This window comes from Oncorhynchus mykiss, chromosome 8 (genome assembly GCF_013265735.2).
Source record: "Oncorhynchus mykiss isolate Arlee chromosome 8, USDA_OmykA_1.1, whole genome shotgun sequence".
Classification (NCBI taxonomy): domain Eukaryota; kingdom Metazoa; phylum Chordata; class Actinopteri; order Salmoniformes; family Salmonidae; genus Oncorhynchus; species Oncorhynchus mykiss.
The window spans coordinates 30,301,086-30,322,573 of NC_048572.1; the positions used below are offsets into that span (position 1 = coordinate 30,301,086).

The 21,488-nt window shown below is 46.3% G+C and overlaps 1 protein-coding gene across 14 annotated transcripts in view; it reads right to left on the bottom strand.

Moving 5' to 3' along the window:
* The window catches only part of LOC110529226 (gephyrin), a 127,162-nt gene that overhangs the window by 8,635 nt on the left and 97,039 nt on the right, over positions 1 to 21,488 (bottom strand). For 8 of the 14 annotated variants that reach the window (XM_036985263.1, XM_036985260.1, XM_036985262.1 and 5 more), the window contains exons 9-16: positions 17,828 to 17,869; positions 15,983 to 16,057; positions 11,242 to 11,304; positions 8,303 to 8,345; positions 6,985 to 7,122; positions 1,401 to 1,493; positions 900 to 955; positions 45 to 164 (exon numbers count right to left, since the gene is read on the bottom strand). In XM_036985263.1, coding sequence (XP_036841158.1) covers positions 45 to 164; positions 900 to 955; positions 1,401 to 1,493; positions 6,985 to 7,122; positions 8,303 to 8,345; positions 11,242 to 11,304; positions 15,983 to 16,057; positions 17,828 to 17,869 — 630 coding nt within the window. The remainder of the gene's footprint in view (positions 1 to 44; positions 165 to 899; positions 956 to 1,400; positions 1,494 to 6,984; positions 7,123 to 8,302; positions 8,346 to 11,241; positions 11,305 to 15,982; positions 16,058 to 17,827; positions 17,870 to 21,488) is intronic. The other 6 variants (XM_036985269.1, XM_036985268.1, XM_036985267.1 and 3 more) reach the window with 4 other exon arrangements.

Consider the following 21,488-nt stretch of genomic DNA (forward strand, 5'->3'; position numbering starts at 1 on the left):
CCACTTCACAGGGCTAAGGGTCAGGGGTCAAAGGTGAGACTCACGTCTTCAGACTCGCGGAGCAGCTCTGTGTCCTCCACCTGTACCACAGCGTCCGCCCCACAGGGGATAGGAGCCCCCGTCGTCACCCTCATCACCTGCCCTGGCATCACTGTGTGGGTGGGCTGCAAGGGAGAGAGAAAGAGACTGGTGTCAAATACGCATACACACACACACACACACACACACATGCAAATGAACGGACACACACTCGGACGTACACAGATGTTCCAAACGTATCTGTAGAATGTCCCCCTAGGCTCTCTTAGAATCCTAAAACATTGGTATGTGTCTAAGCGTAAGGTATTATTGTGTTTCCCAGTCACAGGCAGACACAGAGCAACAGCACAACAACATATTGCATCAGACATGCAGGAGGTGTATTGATGTGTCAGTGTGTTTGTGTGTGTGATCTTGTGTCATGCATCAGTGTGTGTGTGATACCGTGTATAATGAGGCCAGGCAGGCGGCCCACCTGCGAGTGAGTGGGTTGCTGGGTAATTCAGTATGCTGAGTCAGTACTGTGTCGCTACGCTACGGGGGCGTGTTCCTCGCGCGCACACACGCACCCGCGCACACACATGCACACTTCTGCTCTGAAGGAGTGTTTTACATCCACCTCCTCTGTCTAGCAGCCATGCCACAATTGTATGTGTCTGTGTGTGTGTTTCAATATTTCTCTACATGAAGCGGGTTTCCAGCCAGTTGCTTGTAGCTGTGTGTGTAGTCACGTTATAGAAATTGGGAAGTGTAAGTGTGTGTGTTTGTCTGTAAGGGTGTGTGTATGTGTGTGTGTGTGTGTGTGTGTGTGTGTGTGTGTGTGTGTGTGTGTGTGTGTGTGTGTGTGTAAGGGTGCGAACCTGTTCTCCAGCCTGGGATTCTCCGATGATGAAACGGTCACCTGGACCATCAGCCGCTAAACAAATAAAATAAAATGTAATTTAATCTGTGTGTATGTTTGTATGATTGTGTGTATATGCTGCTGCGTGTTTATCAATGTGTGTCTCTGTGTGTGTATGCCGTGTGTGTGTGTGTGAAGATCTACGATATGTGTGTGTGAGTGGGTGACTGTGGAAGAGTGTCATTTAGCTGACTCGTGTTTCAGTGGGTAGTGCCTTCTGACTTCACAAACAGGAAGGGCATATCAGTACAGAGAGAGGGATAGCATGCCATGTACTGTGTAATATTCAGCAGTACAGTACAATATGACATAAGGTGGTATACAGTATGTGTGTGTGTGTGTGTGTGTGTGTGTGTGTGTGTGTGTGTGTGTGTGTGTGTGTGTGTGTGTGTGTGTGTGTGTGTAGTGTAGTGTGTGGTTGTGTAGGCTACATTGCAATATATTACAGATGAATACATACCTCTTACAGCATAACCATCCTTGACAGAGGCGGGGAACGGGGGCAGGTTGTCTTTGGCATAAACGTCCTGAGCCAGGACTCGACCCATCCCATCTAGAGAAAGACAGAGGGGATGGAGGAGGAGAAGAGAGAGGGGATAGAGGAGGAGAAGAGAGAGGGAGAAGGGAGACAGGGAGAGAGAGAGAGAGAAAGAGGTAGGAAGGGAGAGACGGAGGGAAAAAGAAAAAAGTAAGAAAAAAACGTAGAGGGAGAGAAGAGGGTATGAGAGAGAGGAAGGGAGAAAGGGAGAGGAGTGAGAGAGAGGAAGGGAGAAAGGGAGAAAGGGAGAGGAGTGAGAGAGAGGAAGGGAGAAAAGGAGAGAAGAGGGTATGAGAGAGAGGAATGGAGAAAGGGAGAGAAGAGGGTATGAGAGAGGAAGGGAGAAAGGGAGAGGAGTGAGAGAGAGGAAGGGAGAAAGGGAGAGGAGTGAGAGAGAGGAAGGGAGAAAGGGAGAGGGGTGAGAGAGAGGAAGGGAGAAAGGGAGAGGAGTGAGAGAGAGGAAGGGAGAAAGGGAGAGTATTGAGAGAGAGGAAGGGAGAAAGGGAGAGGAGTGAGAGAGAGGAAGGGAGAAAGGGAGAGGAGTGAGAGAGAGGAAGGGAGAAAGGGAGAGGAGTAAGAGAGAAGAAGGGAGAAAGGGAGAGGAGTGAGAGAGAGGAAGGGAGAAAGGGAGAGGAGTGAGAGAGAGGAAGGGAGGAAGGGAGAGGAGTGAGAGAGAGAGAGGAAGGGAGAAAGGGAGAGGAGTGAGAGAGAGGAAGGGAGAAAGGAAGAGGAGTGCGAGAGGGATTGAATGGGATTGAGAGGGAGAGAGGGAGAGAGAGAGAGAGAGGGAGAGAGAGGAAGGGAGAGAGAGAGGGAGAGAGGGAGGGAGAGAAGGGACAGATGGAGGGAGAAAGGGAGAGAGAGAGAGAGGAGGGAGAGAGGGCATCTGTTTCAGATGAAGACACGGAGAGGCATATGTGCCAGAGGTGTGTGTGTTAGAGAGAGAGTGTGACACCTCTCATCAGGATCTCTGTGGGTGACTCACCACCTGACCAGAAAAACACACACACACACGCACACAAACACCTGAACAAACACACACACACACACACACATGCACATATACACCCAAACCTAAAAAACACACACATCCAAACAAACACACCCACACCGGAACAAACATACACGGACACACACAAACACATACTCTCGTGTGTGTGTCTTCCTGTGATTATTAAGTGGCTGTTAATGTGAAATCTGAGCTATGATATCAATGACTTACATGAGACGGAGAGCTAAGGATTGGGACACACACATACGCACAAGCATGCACATATGCACGCACACACATAAGAGTAGGTTCAATTAATGTTCCAAATCTTTCAAATACTTCAAGCATTTGATTGAGCCTGCAGTGCCAGATGTTGGGACGTGAGTGGATTTGCACTTTTGGGACTATTCAATGAATTGATAGTCTTGTGCCAGGCAAGCTTAGACAAGCTAAGACAAGCTCCATTAAGCACACACACGGACCATGCCCCCTACTCCCCCACCACACACCTATCTCTCTCCCTCCCCTCCGACCCACACACCCCTCTCCCCTCTCCTCCCCTGACGCCCCCCCCCCCCCCCCCCCCCCACACACACACTCCTCCCCCCACCAGCACGGGAGCTGTTCCATCCTGAAACACCCTACCCCAAAACAACATGAAACATCACTTTACTGGGAGAAAAGAGAGAGGACACACCACCATAGCTGTTCTATTAGTCATGATGAGCACAGAACTGAATCAGAAGTGTGTGAGTGTGTAAGTGTGTGTCCTGTGTCCTGCCCCCATGTCAGGTCTGTGTCACCACCACCACACTGATGTCACACAGCCAGGGGGGTGACCACGGCCCTAAGGCACTCTGACAAAGGCCCTGAGGGCAGTGCCCTAGGAAGAGCTAGGGGGACAGACATGCTCCAGGACCAGTGTGTTTATACTCCTCTGAATGTGTCTGTACACTGTAATATGACATTCAGAGTATGTGTGTAACATCTAAGCCTGCAGACAAGAGCCAGAGTCAGCTTAAACCCTGTCATGTGTAGTTCATATTGTCAGTGAGGTGGTTGAGCCTGACAAGGTGCTACAAGTCTGTTCTGTACCACCGACATTCTATTGTAATGTGAATAATGTTATTTAGCAGATGCTTTAATCCAAATTACAATTTTACATATGGTTGGTCCCGGGAATAAAACCCACCATCCTAGGACCACACTGTTGAGCTACTGATCATGTAGTGCTAAGTTAGGTAATGGTCACTTACTTTATGTCTGTGAGTCTCTGGGTCTCCTGGTTTCGACTCCTTCGACTAGGGTGGTAGTTGCGAATCTACCTCTGTTTATTATGGATGATCAAATCCGGAAAGAGCTGAGTTGGTTTGGTAAGTTTGCTATCAGTTTTCATGTACTGTTGGCAGGATTTCAGGCAGATGCCATTAAGCATGTTGTTTCGTTCAGGAGGCAATACTTCTTGTTTCTGAACAACAATGAGTAACAGTTAAATGTGTATTTTAAAGTGAGGCTCGGGGAGAGGCTCTACGCAAGGTTTGCCTTCACAGATAGTATACGGTGCTTTGAGTGTGGGGATTTGGGACATAAGAGCTTTGCATGCTCACATAAAGCCCATAGACAAGGTGAGTATACAAGCGCCAGTGGCGGAAATCGAGGTTGACTTGCAAGGGGCCATGAGACATAGGTAGCAGAGCCTGGGTGTAGTTATGCTATAGATGGTGGTGTAGATGAGGCTGGGTCTAGTCATTCTATAGATGGTGGTGTAGATGAGGCTGGGTGTAGTTATGCTATAGATGGTGGTGTAGATGAGGCTGGGTCTAGTCATTCTATAGATGGTGGTGTAGATGAGGCTGGGTCTAGTTATGCTATAGATGGTGGTGTGGATGAGGCTGGGTCTAGTTATGCTATAGATGGTGGTGTGGATGAGGCTGGGTCTAGTTATGTTATAGATGGTGGTGTAGATGAGGCTGGGTCTAGTCATTCTATGGATGGTGGTGTAGATGAGGCTGGGTCTAGTCATGCTATGGATGGTGGTGTAGATGAGGCTGGGTCTAGTCATGCTATGCCTAGACAGGTTATGCTATTGGATGAGGAGAGTATAGTGGGGAAGGGCAAGTGACTACGGGCGGTTGAGGAGGGTGTCAAGCTGTTTGTAAAATCGTACAACACGCTATGAAAAATGAGGGGCATGGTTTCCTCTCACCCAGGAAACGGTTTAGGTTGAGGAAGTGGGTCAGAACCGTGCGTAAGGGTCGTCCTTCAGACACTATTTAGATGTATAGTTTCTTTCTGGCACTGGGGCTTTTTGAGCTTTGCTATTGGTCTCTTTCTTTGCTGGCTTTTCTCCCACTTCTTATGGAGACTCTACGGGTAGGGTCGCTCAATATAAATTGCCCCAGAGATGTGGGAAAGAGGAGTCTGTTGGGTGAATATGTAAAACAAAAAAAAGTACAGGTGTTGTTTAGTGATGTGGTGAATGAAGTCGATTGGGGGCTCTGGTGGAAAAGGGCAAGTGTGCTGAGCCATGGAACAAATGTTAGTGCAGGGGTGGCAGAAACATGTGCTCCTTTGTGCAGGGGTAGACTGCTTGTAGTAAAATCAGAAATTAACAACAGGGGTTTTGTCCTTATAAATGTGCATGCGCCTAACACAGGGAGAGAGAGGGGGCTTCTGTTTGGGTGTCTTAGACAGGAACTCTGTAGCTGTACGACTGGAGCTGTACGATGGATTTTATGAAAGATAGAAATGGGGAGGAGACTCTATCAGGCTCAGTGGGAGGTAAGGGACATCATTAAGCAGTTTGATCTAGTGGATGTTTGGAGAACTAGACATCCCAACACAAGACAGTATACATTGGTAAACGTCTTTAGGACTAGGGTGAGTGCAGCCCGACTAGATCAGTTTTACATGTCCAGGAATCAGAGCAATAGGCTGTTGGGTGCTACCATTCTCCCGGTGGATTTTTCGGGTCACCACATAACCATGGCTCAGTTGTCTATTTTACCAGGGCTTCGGCAGGCATCATATTGGAAGTTTAATGTAAAGCTCTTACAAGATGCCACTTTTTGCTGAGGTTTTAAGCAAAGAGTGGAGAATGTGTCTCTGAGTCAATGGTAGGATGTGGGAAAAGTCCAAATTCGGCTTTTCTGTCAACAGTAAACAGCTCTCTCATCCTCAAAAACTAGGAGAGTATTGGGGGAACTCGAGCATAGTATCAATGAAGTGTAGGTAGAGCTGGTGGGGCAAGGCAATGTAGACCTCCAGACTAATTTAGCTGAATTATGTAGGGACCTGGGCAGTTTTTTCCAGGTTAAAGCAAAGGGAGCACTTGTAAGAGCTAGGTTTTACATGCTTAAGGAGATGGATGCTCCCAGCTCCTTCTTCTTTGGTTTGGAAAGACAGAGTGGTGAAGCCAAGGGTATGCATTGTCTACTGCTGTCTGATGGGCAGGTGACCTCTGTGGTGGGGGAGATGCAGGATTTTTTTTGGTTCGGCCATCACTGGTTGAATGCGACAGTGTTGTACATGTCCATCCACGAAGGAGGACAGGGCCTGGGGGAACTGGAGAGCAGGGTGGCTGCATTCTGACTAAAGGCGGTGTAGAGATTTCTGTACCCATACTGATGTCGGCTGGAGGGAACCAGCATGCGCACTGCTGAGGAGAGCTGGCAGATTACGGTTGGACCAGCAGCTGTTCCTCATGAGGCTGGAGAGGCTGAGTACAGCAGGTCTCTCTGAGTTTTACTCTGCGGTGTTGAGGGCCTGGCAGCTGCTAAGACCTACACGAGAAGGGGGTGTGGAGCCTGAGCCTATCTTCCACAATCCAACCATTCTTTTGAGATTAGTTCAACCAGCCACCCTACAGAAGCAACTGATGGCAGTGAGTTTAAGGCTGAGTGACCGGCGGCTGCTGGGGGGAGGGGTGGAAAACCCCGGAAGTCCTGGCACAACAAACAGGACTAACATCTTTTAGGCTGCTGGAGAGATTCCTGGGGGAGGTCTAGGTGGCACTGTCTGAAATGGTAAGTGGGTGTTTCAGCAGCCAAAGGGGGAGGTGCCACCACTGTTTCCACCACTGCAGTTGACGGCAGAGACTGGGGACTGGCAAGGGGGAGGACAGGAGGACTTGTTGGACTTTAACACTCGAGCCTGGGGGAGTTTGAGGGGGTGGGAGGTGAAGCCCTCTACAACCTCTGCATCTATAGTTGATGTGTTCGTAAGGTGATATATACAGTAATATGATGTAGTCAGTGGATGACTCACTCTACTGCCTGACCTTTGTAATAGATGATTGATAGATGTACTCATCTTGCTGACCATACACAATGCAGACTAGTTGATGTGTGTGCTGATTTGTGCATGTATGTGTGTATGTGTGTGTGTGTGACATGTGTGTTGTGTAGTTGACGTGTGTATGTGTGTGTGTGTCCTCACCTCCATACTTTCATGTGTGTGTACAGTATTTGTGTATTCACTTTTATAGCTTATGTGTGTGTGCATTCCCCTCCTCACCTCTGTAGTTGATGATCTCAGTACCCAGGATGGCGGTCATCTCTAGCACAGTGATGAAGGCCTTGTCCATGGAGGTGAGGGGGAACGGGGACATGCGGTGTCTCCGGGCCACCTTGGTGATGTCCACTGCACTGTGACCTGACGGGAGATAGAGAGAGAGAGCGAGAGAGAGAGAGAGAGAGAGAGAGAGAGAGAGAGAGAGAGAGAGAGAGAGAGAGAGAGAGACAGAGACAGAGACAGAGACAGAGACAGAGACAGAGATAGAGAGAGGACACAGGGACAGGGTCTTACACAGAATCATACACCTACTGTACCAGTCAAAAGTTTGGACACACCTACTCATTATAAGTGTTGTCTATATTCGGACTATTTTCTACATCGTAGAATAATAGTGAAGACATCAAAACTATGAAATAACACATATAACTCATCCCAAATCATCTCAATTTGGTTGAGGTTGGGTGATTCTGGAGGCCAGGTCATCTGAGGCACTCCATCACTCTCCTTCTTGATCAAATAGCCCTTACACAGCCTAAATTATAGTCCCACTATGAGCAAACCAGATGGGAAGGCGTATTGCTGCAGAATGCTGTGGTAGCCATGCTGGTTAAGTGTGCCTTGAAGTCGAAATAAATCACCAACAGTGTCACCAGCAAAGCATCCCCTCACCATCACACCTCCTCCATGCTTCACGGTAGAACCACAAATTCGGAGATCATCCGTTCACCTACTCTGCGTCTCACAAATACACGGAACCAAACATCTTAAATACACGGAATCAAAAATCTTACATTTGGACTCAAAAGGACAGATTTCCAGCAGTCTAATGTCCATTGCTCGTGTTTCTTGTTTAACACTTTTTTGGTTATTACATGATTCCATTTGTGTTATTTCATTTCCACACACACACACACACACACACACACACACACACACACACACACACACACACACACACACACACACACACACACACACACACACACGATTTCAGCTATCGACAGCAACCATGTTGTTTCTAATAACAGCAGTGGAATCATTCCAAAGGCAAGCGGAAGAACAAGGCCAGAACAAAGCTACAGTGCACGGATTTCTCTTGACCAAATTCCCGGTCCTATAAACTGACGATTCCACAGCCTATTTCAGATTGTGAACATGGGCCTCAGTTAGCCCCTGGCACAACATCACTCGTGTGCGCGGACGGATGCACGAATGCTCATGTATGAACACACACGCACACATAGATGTGCACAAACAATTGTCCTGCTACAGGGGAAGCTCTAACTCGCTTCTTAAGGGTGTGTGGCAGAGTGCTTACTTGATCTTAGGATGTTTTCTTTGCTGCTGTATCGTGACTGCACCTGGCGAAGGAGAGAGAGAGAGAGAGAGAGAGAGAGAGAGAGAGAGAGAGAGAGAGAGAGAGAGAGAGAGAGAGAACGAGAGAGAGAGAGACAGAGAGAGAGAGAGAGAGAGAGAGAGAGAGAGTGAGAGAGAGAGAGAACGAGAGAGAGAGACAGAGAGAGAGAACGAGAGAGAGAGACAGAGAGAGAGAGAGAGAGAGAGAAAGAGAGAGAGAGAGAGAGAGAGAGAGAGAGAGAGACAGAGAGAGAGAGAGAGAGAGAGAGAGAGAGAGAGAGAGAGAGAGAGAGAGAGAGAGAGAGAGAGAGAGAGAAAAAAAGAGACACAATGAGATTTTTATAGAGCAGGTTGCCTTTTCGACACCTTTGAAAGATGAGATGTTTACTCAACAGTCAAAAAGTGACCGAGAAAGAGGTTTGTGACACTACACCTATCTTGCTCTTTGTCCTTCCATACAGACGTCTTCCGCTTCCTGACCTCGTATCGTTATCCTCTTTTATATGGTGCATACAATCTCACAGACATAGCAGCACTGTAAGTCACACCGGTAATACTAATTCAAGTGCCTCTTGTCTTGCTTGATACAGTGATAGCGGCTGGAATAATTTCACTGAGCTAAAATAGATTAGCTCAATTCAAAGATATAGCTGGATGAGTTTGACTGAGCTAAGAAAGATGAGTTAAATTCACAGACATAGCTGGATTAGTTTGACTGAGCTAAAATAGATGAGTTAAATTCACAGATATACCTGGATTAGTTTGACTGAGCTAAGAAAGATGAGTTAAATTCACAGATATAGCTGGATTAGTTTGACTGAGCTAAGAAAGATGAGTTAAATTCACAGATATACCTGGATTAGTTTGACTGAGCTAAAATAGATTAGTTAAATTCACAGATATACCTGGATTAGTTTGACTGAGCTAAGAAAGATGAGTTAAATTCACAGATATAGCTGGATTAGTTTGACTGAGCTAAGAAAGATGAGTTAAATTCACAGATATACCTGGATTAGTTTGACTGAGCTAAAATAGACGAGTTAAATTCACAGATATACCTGGATTAGTTTGACTGAGCTAAAAAAGATGAGTTGAAATCACAGATATACCTGGATTAGTTTGACTGAGCTAAGAAAGATTAGTTAAATTCACAGATATACCTGGATTAGTTTGACTGAGCTAAGAAAGATGAGTTAAATTAACAGATATTCCTGGATTAGTTTGACTGAGCTAAAATAGATGAGTTAAATTCACAGATATACCTGGATTAGTTTGACTGAGCTAAGAAAGATGAGTTAAATTCACAGACATAGCTGGATTAGTTTGACTGAGCTAAGAAAGATGAGTTAAATTCACAGATATACCTGGATTAGTTTGACTGAGCTAAAATAGACGAGTTAAATTCACAGATATACCTGGATTAGTTTGACTGAGCTAAGAAAGATGAGTTAAATTCACAGATATACCTGGATTAGTTTGACTGAGCTAAAATAGATTAGTTAAATTCACAGATATACCTGGATTAGTTTGACTGAGCTAAAATAGATGAGTTAAATTCACAGATATAGCTGGATTAGTTTGACTGAGCTAATAAAGATGAGTTAAATTCACAGATATAGCTGGATTAGTTTGACTGAGCTAAGAAAGATGAGTTAAATTCACAGATATACCTGGATTAGTTTGACTGAGCTAAAATAGACGAGTTAAATTCACAGATATACCTGGATTAGTTTGACTGAGCTAAAATAGATTAGTTAAATTCACAGATATACCTGGATTAGTTTGACTGAGCTAAAATAGATGAGTTAAATTCACAGATATACCTGGATTAGTTTGACTGAGCTAAAATAGATGAGTTAAATTCACAGATATACATGGATTAGTTTGACTGAGCTAAGATAGATGAGTTAAATTCACAGATAAAGTGGACAAAGGCAACAACATCCATATTGACAATAACAGATATATTAAGAGCAGTAACAGCAGTATTGATAGTGGCTGCTCAGACGTGGAGCAGGAGGGCTGCGTTTCTCTGAAAACATCTGACTCTATGGGAACGATAAGCTAACGCTCAACTAACGCAGAAGAGTAGCCAGACAGAGGGAATGGTTAGAGTGAGGCGGTACAGTAAGTACAGCCCTCACACACTCTATGTGAATGTGTGTGTGTTGAGGGGGTGGCGGATTACGATCAGTTTTAGCTCAGAAATTATGTCTGTGTCTCTATTCCGTTTTGTCTCCTGTATACCTGTCTGCCAACTTGTCTACCTGTCTGTCTGTCTCTATTTCTTTCTGTCTCCCACCTACCTACCTACCTACCTACCTACCTACCTACCTACCTACCTACCTACCTGCCTGCCTACCTCTCCGTCTGTCTGTCTGTCTGTCTGCCTGTCTGCCTGTCTGTCTGTCTGTCTGTCTGTCTGTCTGTCTGTCTCTGTATGCCTGCGTGTCTGGTTGTCTGTCTTATCTGCTCCATGTCTATGTGGCTCTGCAACATGTTCCCCCCCCCTACAACTACTGCAACACCGCTGGGTACTGCATAGCCAGAGGCAGGTGAGAGGGACAAGGGGGATGGAGGGGAGGGAGGGATAGCAGGATGTGGTCCCGTAGCCGAGAGAAAAGCAAAACGAACCAGACAAGACTACAGCTAAACTAGTGAACTAAAAGAGAGAGAGAGAGAGAGAGAGAAAGAGCGAAAGGAAGAGAGAGTGAGTGTGCACTACTGGAGCAAACTGATGACGTCTACAGACGTTCTGCAACACCAGACACAGATACTAAAAGCAGAGCATGTTAGGGAGAGAGAGAAAGAAAGAGAGAGGGCAAGAAAGACAGAAAAACAGAGAGAAAGCCAGAAACAGAGGGCGGCAGCTCCTCATTGATGGGGGGGGGGGATAGTTACTCGAGAGCTGAAGGTCCTATGGGTCCTGCGATCATCTTTAAGCCCCTCCAACCTACACTGGAGCTAGTAGGAGATAAAGCATCATCACAGGCATCAGTGAACATCAACTCCCAGGATGCATCAGTACTGTACCACAACACAACAACAGAGACAACAAGAGAGCGAGACACAAGGAACAACAATCGACTGCTAGCAGAAGGGAGAAGGGATAGGGTAAGGGGGGAGTGTGTGTGAGAGGGAACGTGACGAGGTTGAGAGAGAGAAAGAGAGGAGAGAGAGGGAGAGAAAGAGGGAGCGAGAGAGAGGGGTAGAGAAAAGAGGAGGAGAAAGAACGAGATGGGAAAAAGAGCGAGAGAGATAGTGAGAACGATAGAGAGAGAGAGAGAGAGAGAGAGAGAGAGAGAGAGAGAGAGAGAGAGAGAGAGAGAAAGAGAGAGAGAGCGATAAAGATACGGGGGGGAGGAGGGGGAGTGAAAGGGAGAGACAGGAGGGGATGGGAGAAAGGGAGAGACAGGAGGGAGAGAGAGAGACAGGAGGGGATGGGAGAAAGGGAGAGACAGGAGGGAGAGAGAGAGAGGAGAGGATGGGAGAAAGGGAGTTACTAAGTCTACAGAAGACACAGAGAGATCAACTTGCAGAATACATAGAAAAATCAACTTTCAATACATAGAAAGCAAAAATGAAGACTAACAATAAACAACATAACTAAGTTATGAGATTGAGAACATTACAGGTGTGCCTTTTTCTGAAAGGTTTTGATCAGCACTAACAATACCATTATATGTCTAACATGGACTTTTTTTTACAAACTACACAAAAATAACTCAACAAGGTGTATTACACAACATAAAAACACATATATTGGGTGTCTTTCTAATGTAATCTATCTAGCCAGTCTGCAAGGGAACCCCTTCAAAAGTCAACCTTAAACAGCAAATCTGTTTCTGTTCTCTATACTTGTCAACAACTCTGCTCCTCACTAGCGTAATACTAACGTGATATTATACTAAGCGGAAGGGGTGGGGGGGGGATCAGGTCAGTGACTAGGCTAACGGCTCCTTAACATTCATGTAACGTTTGGGCATAACCGTATGAGGACGGTGGATGATGCTGCTACCTTGGTGGCACTAGGAATGAACAGAGGGTGAGGCACACCAACACAGGTGGAAAGAGACAGAGCTTCACTGAGACAAACACTTACTAAAGAGATTTACCACCAGAAAGCCATGGAGAGTGAGAGAGAGAGCGAGAGAGAGGGAGAGAGAGAGGGAGAGAGGGAGAGGGAGAGAGAGAGAGAGAGAGAGAGAGAGAGAGAGAGAGAGAGAGAGAGAGAGAGAGAGAGAGAGAGAGAGAATGAGAGAGAGAGAGAGAGAGAGGGAGAGAGAGCGAGAGAGGGAAAGAGAGAGAAAGAGGGAGAGAGAGGGAGAGAGAGAGAGAGAGAGAGAGAGAGGGAGGGAGAGAGAGAGAGAGAGAGAGAGGGAGAGAGAGAGAGAGAGAAGGAGGGAGAGAGAGAGAGAGAGAGCACAACGACTTATGTGGACAGACGAAAAGAGCACCAAGAGGAAAGAGTGAGGAGAAAAGGTGCAGAAAAAGGGTGCAGAAGCAAATGTGTGGAGAGACGGGTAGAGCAAAGCATAACATCATACACGCCCACCTTTTCTCCCTCTATCCCTCTCTCCCTCCCTCTATCCCTCTCTCCCTCCCTCTATCCCTCTCTCCCTCCCTCTATCCCTCTCTCCCTCCCTCTATCCCTCCCTCTATCCCTCTCTCCCTCCCTCTATCCCTCCGTCTATCCCCCCCTTTCCTTGGAAAACAGAGACAGAGAAGTATACTGTATGCATGAGTGACGCAAAATGTAACACACACAAACACACTTAAATCAAACAGTTTGCGTACAGACACTACAACACCCACAGTACTTAAGACAGACACTTGACAGACACACACACGCACGCACGCACACACACACACACACACACACGCACACAGACACAGACACACAGACAAAGATACACACACGCACGCACGCACGCATACACTGCAGTGTGTAAAAAGTGAATATGACTTCATGCCCAACAGTGTAATTCAAAAGAAGGAATTACTGAAAGTCTATTTGAGGCACACTGCACTGTAGCGATACTTGTGCCAGGAGTGTGTGTAGGTGTATGTGTGTAGGTGTATGTGTGTAGGTGTATTTGTGACTGGGACGGCTGCCATTGACTGTTTTGAAGAACATGTGAGCTGCACTGAATGAGAGTGTTTATATATCACGTATGAGTATGCTGTGTGTGTAGTAGAACTGATTGAAAGGTGTGTTTGCTTGTGTCCATGTGAGTACGCTATGTGTCCATGTGTGTGTGCATGTCTGTGTGTGTGTCTGTCTGTGTGTGTGTCTGTCTGTGTGTGTGCCTGTCTGTGTGTGTGTCTGTCTGTGTGTGTGTGTAGCAGAGCTCTTAGGCCCTGCAGCATTATGCCTACCCTTGGGCAAAACCCTGACTATACACCAGCCTATTAAACTGAACCTTAATGGAACAGAATACACACACACACACACACACACACACACACACACACACACACACACACACACACACACACACACACATATACACGCACGCACGCACGCACGCACATACACACACACACACACACACACACACACACACACACACACACACACACACACACACACACACACACACAGAAAACAACCATAATTGCTTTCCACGGCAACCCGATAGTCGCCGCGGAAACGGCCTGACGGCGGGTTGTCATGGCGATCGTCCACAGAGATCAATGGCGGAGGGGGCGCATGTGGAATAGCGAGTGGCGAGCACGGAGGCCGGGTCAGGGAGAAAGGTCTCGGAGTGGACGGCTACGGCGAGCCACGAATGTCGCTAAGCTTACCGCTGCCTAGGGGAAATGAATTGGCCAATAACGGACGAGGTAAAGAAGCGGCTCGTGGGGACGAGGGAACAGCCACTGTTCCTGTGTTTCTGTGCTGGGCTCAGCAAAAAACAAATGCGCTGTCCGACAAATTATGCAAAGGGGGATTTCGGAGGAGAGGAAGAGGAGAGGGATGTGACATGGGGCAGGGAGGGGAGCAGAGAACGGGAGGAGTAGCCTCATCCTTACATGGGAAGCCCGGGGAAGAAAAATTGCTAAATAGGGGTGGGACTTGGAACCCGCTGTAAATCAGTGACGCATCACAACATATCAAAACAATCAAATGTCTTGCTTGGGCGGAGCTCCAGAGATGCTCACTAGATTAGGGCAGTAGGTGCAACAGGACATGAGGAAAGACGGGAGAATATGGGTCCACATACTGGATGCTGATTGTGTATAGACACAATTCACTTTTTCCTCCAGGTTTTTTACCACTTTCTGCAATGTTGCATACTAGCACACAGATCAACTCACTGCAATATGTTTCCTATCCGGTATGAAAACAGTGACGAACATAACGCGTAGCACCAACGGCCATGTGGGGAGGGTTCTTGAAATGTAACATCCAATCAAAATCCTATGGTTCATTCAAACCGTTTCTTTTGCTATAAAAACTTCTCCAGACTTCCAAGGCAGGTGTGAAAACCAGGTTATTTTGGAGAGGAGAGGAAAGGAGAGTAGAGGAAAGGAGAGGTGTGACAGGAGAGGAGGAGTTCAAAAACCCTTCTAGCACCACTCTGTCCCACGGGAGAAAGGGATGGAAGAGATGATAGTGACAGAGTTGGGAAGGAGGGGACAAATGCTTCTGTGGCCCTCAAAAGACAACACTTACTTGCGAGAGAAAGAGCTAAGGGGGACGGAGGGGGAGAGGGGGCAGCGAGGGAGGGAGAGAGCGAGGGGGGTGAGAGATGCCTCACTACACTACTCAAGGGTCTATTCCTGCGGAGAGGGACGAGCATCACGTAGGAGTGACGTCCCCTGACAGCACTTCCTCTGGCTAAACTGAGTGCAAGCTACTGTGGTACACACACACACACACACACACACACACACACACACACACACACACACACACACACACACACACACACACACACAGCTATGCTCTGGTACAAGGACATTGATGTGCACATCTTCTCTTAGACATGAACAAAAGCACGACAACACATACAAAAACGCTACAAGAAATGCTGCCCAGCTGCCAACACACACACACAGACTAGATGGGTGACGGAGGAGAGAGAATGAACGCTGGTGGAGTTCTAGAGAGGCCTGAGAAGGGAATGTACTGAACACTCTATCTCCAAGCCTACTTGGATTTGCTAAAATGCCTGGTGAGAGAGAGGTATTGGTATGAACAGATCAAGCCAAAACGCCTAGAAAGACTACATTACCCATACTACTCTGTGAGCCAAATTCCTACTGGAACCTTCCATATTGCGTGTTGCTCCCCTATGGCAATACATCCGACGTGTCCTTCCTGCCTCTCCTGCCTCTCCTCCCTCTCTTCCCTACAGTCTCTCGCTATCTTTCCGGTAGATGAGCTCCAGTACTGCATCACCACACAGGGGAGCCGCCGAGAGCAGGCTGCCTGAGATGGCGAGCCCTCTGTGGGCTGTGGATCCAGGCACCTCCCCTGTCTGTCTACGTACCTATGGATGTCTGTCAGGGGTCTCTAACAGGTGTCTTTGGTTTCTCTGAGGCCCTAGTGCTGTGTGGTGACTGTGCCTATGGTGAGGAGCGAGGCCTGCATGCCGGTATAGAGGAAGGGTAGGAAGAATGTAAGGGGGTTTACCTGGTCCAAGGTAGAGTACCTTGACTTGAGCGTGATGACCTCATCCAGGTGAGCCCTGAACTCTCTCCGTGAGGCCTGGAGGAAGCCACAGGATAGGTCACTCGCCTTCACACACGCCATCATGCATCACACACACGTCCCATATTGGTACACACACACTCAAATGTCCTGGTACAGTACAATAGTACACATAGTTGTGGCCTGGCACACACACACACACAAACACACACACACACACACACACACACACACACACACACACACACACACACACACACACACACACACACACACACACACACACACACACACACACACACACACACACACACAACTCAGGACTCCTGAGGTGACACATACAGAAATCAGTTCAAACAACAATAAAAAAGACCACTGACTCCAAAACAACCAATATTCTGACAATAAAGAACCAAACATTGATGAAATAGTGACCAAATAATGTGATGGCAACTTTTTGCTCCAACCTAGAGCACGTTTATCATGGGTGTGAGAGTGAGTTAGTGTTAGTGAGCGGAGGAGAGTGATATTAGATTTGTTTGTGTTGGTGTACTGGTGGAAATGTGCCTCTTTTCTCTTCAGTGCTTGACATACGATTCCTGTATCTTCGCTCTAAAATGATCCAAGGTCAGTTATAACTCACATTATTGGTTGCTGCAAGGATAGAGAAAGCTGACCCTAAATCAGATGAAACCTTACTGAAGGCCTGTGCTTAGCTGTCAAAACATTGGTTTATGAAACTGATTGCATCCGAGCCATTGGAGCTGGAGTGTCAAACATGTGGTTTTGCAGATCCGGCCCACGAGGTGGCCCAATTTTTGACATTTGACATATTTTGCAAAAATACATTTAGGGGGGGAACGAACGAACTCAATATACTTTAACATGACTAAAACCAAATGTGTAGAATGAAAAGGGACCTACATTCATCCAGTTGACTGTGTCCAGCTCACTAATCACTGAAATGAAAGCTAGACAGTCAGGGAGCATGGAACATTCCAGAAACAATGTATACAGGACTATTTTATGCTCATTTTAACTGCATTAATGTCCAACTTTTCTATTTATTTTTATAAATAGATGTTACTTACAGGAGATCTATTGTGTCCTCCCACTGCCCATCTATTGTAGATAGATACCATATCCCTTCCCAATCATCAATCTCACTAACAATAAATGAAGCACAGGAGAGGTGCCTGTTAGAGATGTTGTCACAAGCCTACCTCAAAAACCAGCTGAAGGGTAGAGCAATGCACTGTTGGTACAAGCACCGCTGCCGCCGCACAGCGAGGCGGTTACCGTGACGTTTCAACTCTAACACTGTATTTGGAACGTCACTGAGTCACATGTCACATGGCAGGAGTTGTGAGTGGGTGGTGAGGTGATGACGTGAGTGGAGCTGTGTGTGGGGAGGGAGGGATTCCATTAGATACAATTTATGGTATCTCAGACGATATGATGCGTTCGATTACACTATGGTCCAGATGTTAACATGAAACTGGTCAAAAGGCCTGTACATACTCTGATACAGGAAGAGATTTAAAAAATGCAAAGGATTCTGGGATTTGCAGTACTCCGAGAGACGACTGTGTCCTTCCACCTAGGCAGGGGCAGCATGCAGGGCAGACACACAGATAAAGGGAAGAAGGAGGATGAACATTATGCAAAACAGAGGAAGAAGGAAGAAGGAAGGAGGGATGGAGTGACTGCGCAAACATGCCAGGTGAACGAGGAGGGGGGACCATGGTAACCGATGCCATGACGATGCCATGACGACGTCATGACGACGGTGGCCATGGCGATTCCTTAGTAGGCTTGCAAGAGTACCTCAGCAATGCTTAGGGTGGATGAACAGGAGGGGAGCCGCGCCTGGTGCCACAAGAGAGAAGGAGGAGGAGGAGGAGGAGAAGGGGAGAAAAGAACAGGGTTAACACAGCCAGAAGCCAGACAGACAGACAGACAGACAGACACTGAGACAGACAGCGCCACTGTCTCATGCCGTGTTCATGCGGTATCAGAATTATCGCATATTCAAGACCAACACTGCCATAAAACAGCTCAGATGCATCAAGACATTATTCAAAATTGCCTTCCAAGTGTTAAGTTCAAGTGGGAAACTCGGGTAGCGTTGTTGTACCCCCAGTTTCCCAGTTCCTAGTTTCCACATGAATGCAGCATCAGTGTGTCTGTCTCAGGTAAGTCAGCACAGCCGAGGGTGAGGCTTTATGACACATATAGTACAGTACAGGACAACAAGGTAAAGCTGAGACTCCTGACTGAGGACCAGAGGAGAGCACAGTTACATTGATCAATTTGATATATTGGAATTGTTGCATTGACCGTCTATTTTGTTGATTTATTGATTTTGTGTGTGTGTGTGTGTGTGTGTGTGTGTGCGTGCGTGTGTGAGATACTCCGTGCCTGTGAGAATGAATGTGTAGTGTCTGCATGTCTGAGTGCATGACCCACAGCAAATCCCCAAAACCTTTACTTACCGTAGGAAAGATTTTGTACATAGAAACAGTTCATTTGTGTGACAGTTTACCCTCCGTTAATCAGCAACTTACTCTACGAAATAGTTTGGGTGTTTATTTATTTTTGAACCTTTATTGAGCTAGGCAAGTCAGATAAGAACAAATTCTTATTTACAACGACGGCCTACTCCAGCCAAACCCGGGCAACGCTGGGCCAATTGTGCGCCACACTATGGGACTCCCAATCACAGCCGGATGTGATACAGCCTGGATTCAAACCAGGTACTATAGTGACGCCTCTTGCACTGAGATGCAGTGCCTTAGACTGCTGCGCCACTCGGAGGCTCATGATTTTTACATAGAGAACATATTACAAACTAACGCATTACCATACCCATAACTGTCTATCCCCTGTTTGATCTGTAGACTTAACTGTAGACCTCAGACCAGTCTATCCCTAGCTGCTCTGTAGCCTGATGAATGGGAGGGGACAATGTGATGTGGGGATCCATTCAATGACATATTTAAGGAAAATCCTATTTTATTTTATGATGATAACCTCATTAAGTACATAAGTACAAGTATTTCAATCTATTGTAGCCCACACAAACACTCATTTGGCCAATGACAGACTAGACAAACACTGCCCTCAAAAGCTGACCAATGACAGACCAGTAAACCACTGCCCTCTCCGACAGTGACCAATGACTGACCAGAAAACCCACTGCCCTCCAAAATGACCAATGACTGACCAGAAAACTACTGCCCTCTCCAACACTGACCAATGACTGAGCAAAAAACTACTGCCCTCTCCAACACTGACCAATGACAGACCAGAAAACCATTGCCCTCCAAAATGACCAATGGCAGACCAGCAAACAACTGCTCCCCTCTAATTCCTCAAAAAATCTGACCAGTATGCCTCGGCCAACCTTGATATTCTAACACCAAGCATCTTCAGAAGCCTTTAAAATCATCTATTACTTAGACTGCGCATTAAATGGCACTCTATTCCCTATATAGTGCACTAGTTTTGACCAGGGCCCATAAGGCTCTGGTCAAACATAGTGCACTACATAGGAAACAGGGTGCCATTTCCAATTCAGCCTATAAGTCTAACAGTCTGAGAGATCCACTCTAAACTGCCACTCTGGGAATTGTGAGGGAAAGACCGCATGAGGCTGTGGCAGGAATGCACAATGGAATAGTGACCAGAGCGAAGGGATGTTTGCACATCAAATCCTCTCGGCTTTTCAATTCAAAAGGCTGCAGCTGCTGTATGCTCCATGTAGAAATTATAATACGTCCTATTGTAGTGGTAAACCATGAGCTAGTGAGAGTGGTGCAGTGGAGGGAAGGGGGTAACGCAGTAGAGTGTGTGTGTGTGTGTGTGTGTGTGTGTGTGTGTGTGTGTGTGTGTGTGTGTGTGTGTGTGTGTGTGTGTGTGTGTGTGTGTTCATGGTTCTCTGGGTCTGCCCACCAGTCTCAATGGTTTGCATGGGCCCACGTGGTGAATGAACAGCGCTACGGTACTTTGAATGCAGTGGGTCAACGCAGAGCCTCCATTCAGTCTCATCCACTCCACTCGGTTTCTGTCTCTGACACTGTTGAATGGTCTCTGTTTTCTGATCGTTTTCTAGGCTAGGCTAGGGTACTACCCCCGCAGGCAAACTCAGAGCAAGACGGCAGGAGTAAGTGAGGACAAAAATACTGGAAACAATGCACAAGAATACAGACTTACTGTACATACAAGCATGCAAGCACCCACACATTTGGAAATATTTGCACACACACACACACACACACACACACACACACACACGTACACGCACACACACACACACACACGCATAATAATCTGGACTCTGTGTGTAACATGTTCCCTAATTGTGATCTAAAGCCATTGGACTACAGAGATTCAGAGCCAAACATATACAGGTACGGCTGTGTCTCCAGCAGAGACAAAAGTGGAGCTTTCACCTTGATCAAATCTTCTACTCTCGTCTCATTACGGCCTCACGAAACCAAGGACGGCCTATACAGTACACATTCCATTTAGGCTTGGGTTGTATACTGTATATACCGGGGTATTTGGAAGTAGCCACTGGATGGCTTTTCAATAGCGTCAATACCGCTGAAAATATTTCTTTGAAGTTCTTCCAATACATTTAAATATATACTTTTTATGTAAATGCCTGCAGTCAACTTGTGCAATACGTTAGGAGATAAAGCAGATTGTGCTCTTCATTTCACCTTTCACCTTTCACATGATTTTATATTATGAAGCTTACTGTGGTTTCTCAGAACTTCTTTCATGTGTTTGTTTGTAAATGGTACAACAAGAGAGAGAGGGAGCTGTGTATTAACAGAGGTCATAGTTTATTTTGAAACCCAACAGTGTGTTGTTTTGCTTCAATAGACGGATCAGGGAGATGCAGCTAAAGTTGAAGTTCCCCCGAAAACCCATCAGTGCAACACATTGGTCCGGAAATAGCTTCATTTTCATCAGATGCCAACAGAAGTGCTACGCTATTTGGCTGACAGCCTCACAAGTAAATGAGCTTACAATGAAAAATAAATGGTATTTTTGGCAAAAATGATGCATGGACATCATGTTTAATTTTATTTCACAATTTATTTCACCTTTATTTCACCAGGTAGGCTAGTTGAGAACAAGTTCTCATTTGCAACTGCGACCAGCCCAAGATAAAGCAAAGCAGTGTGACACAAACAACGTCACAGAGTTACACATGGAATAAACAAACCTACAGTCATAACATACAATAGAAAAAGTCTGTACACAATGTATGCAAATGAGGTAAGATAAGGGAGGTAAGGCAATACATAGGCCATAGTGGTGAAGTAATTACAATATTCCAATTAAACACTGGAGTGATAGATGTGCAAAAGATGAGTGTGCAAGTAGAGATACTGGGGTGCAAAGCAGCAAAATAAATAAAATAAAAACAGTATGGGGATGAGGTAATTGGATGGGCTATTTACAGATGAGCTAT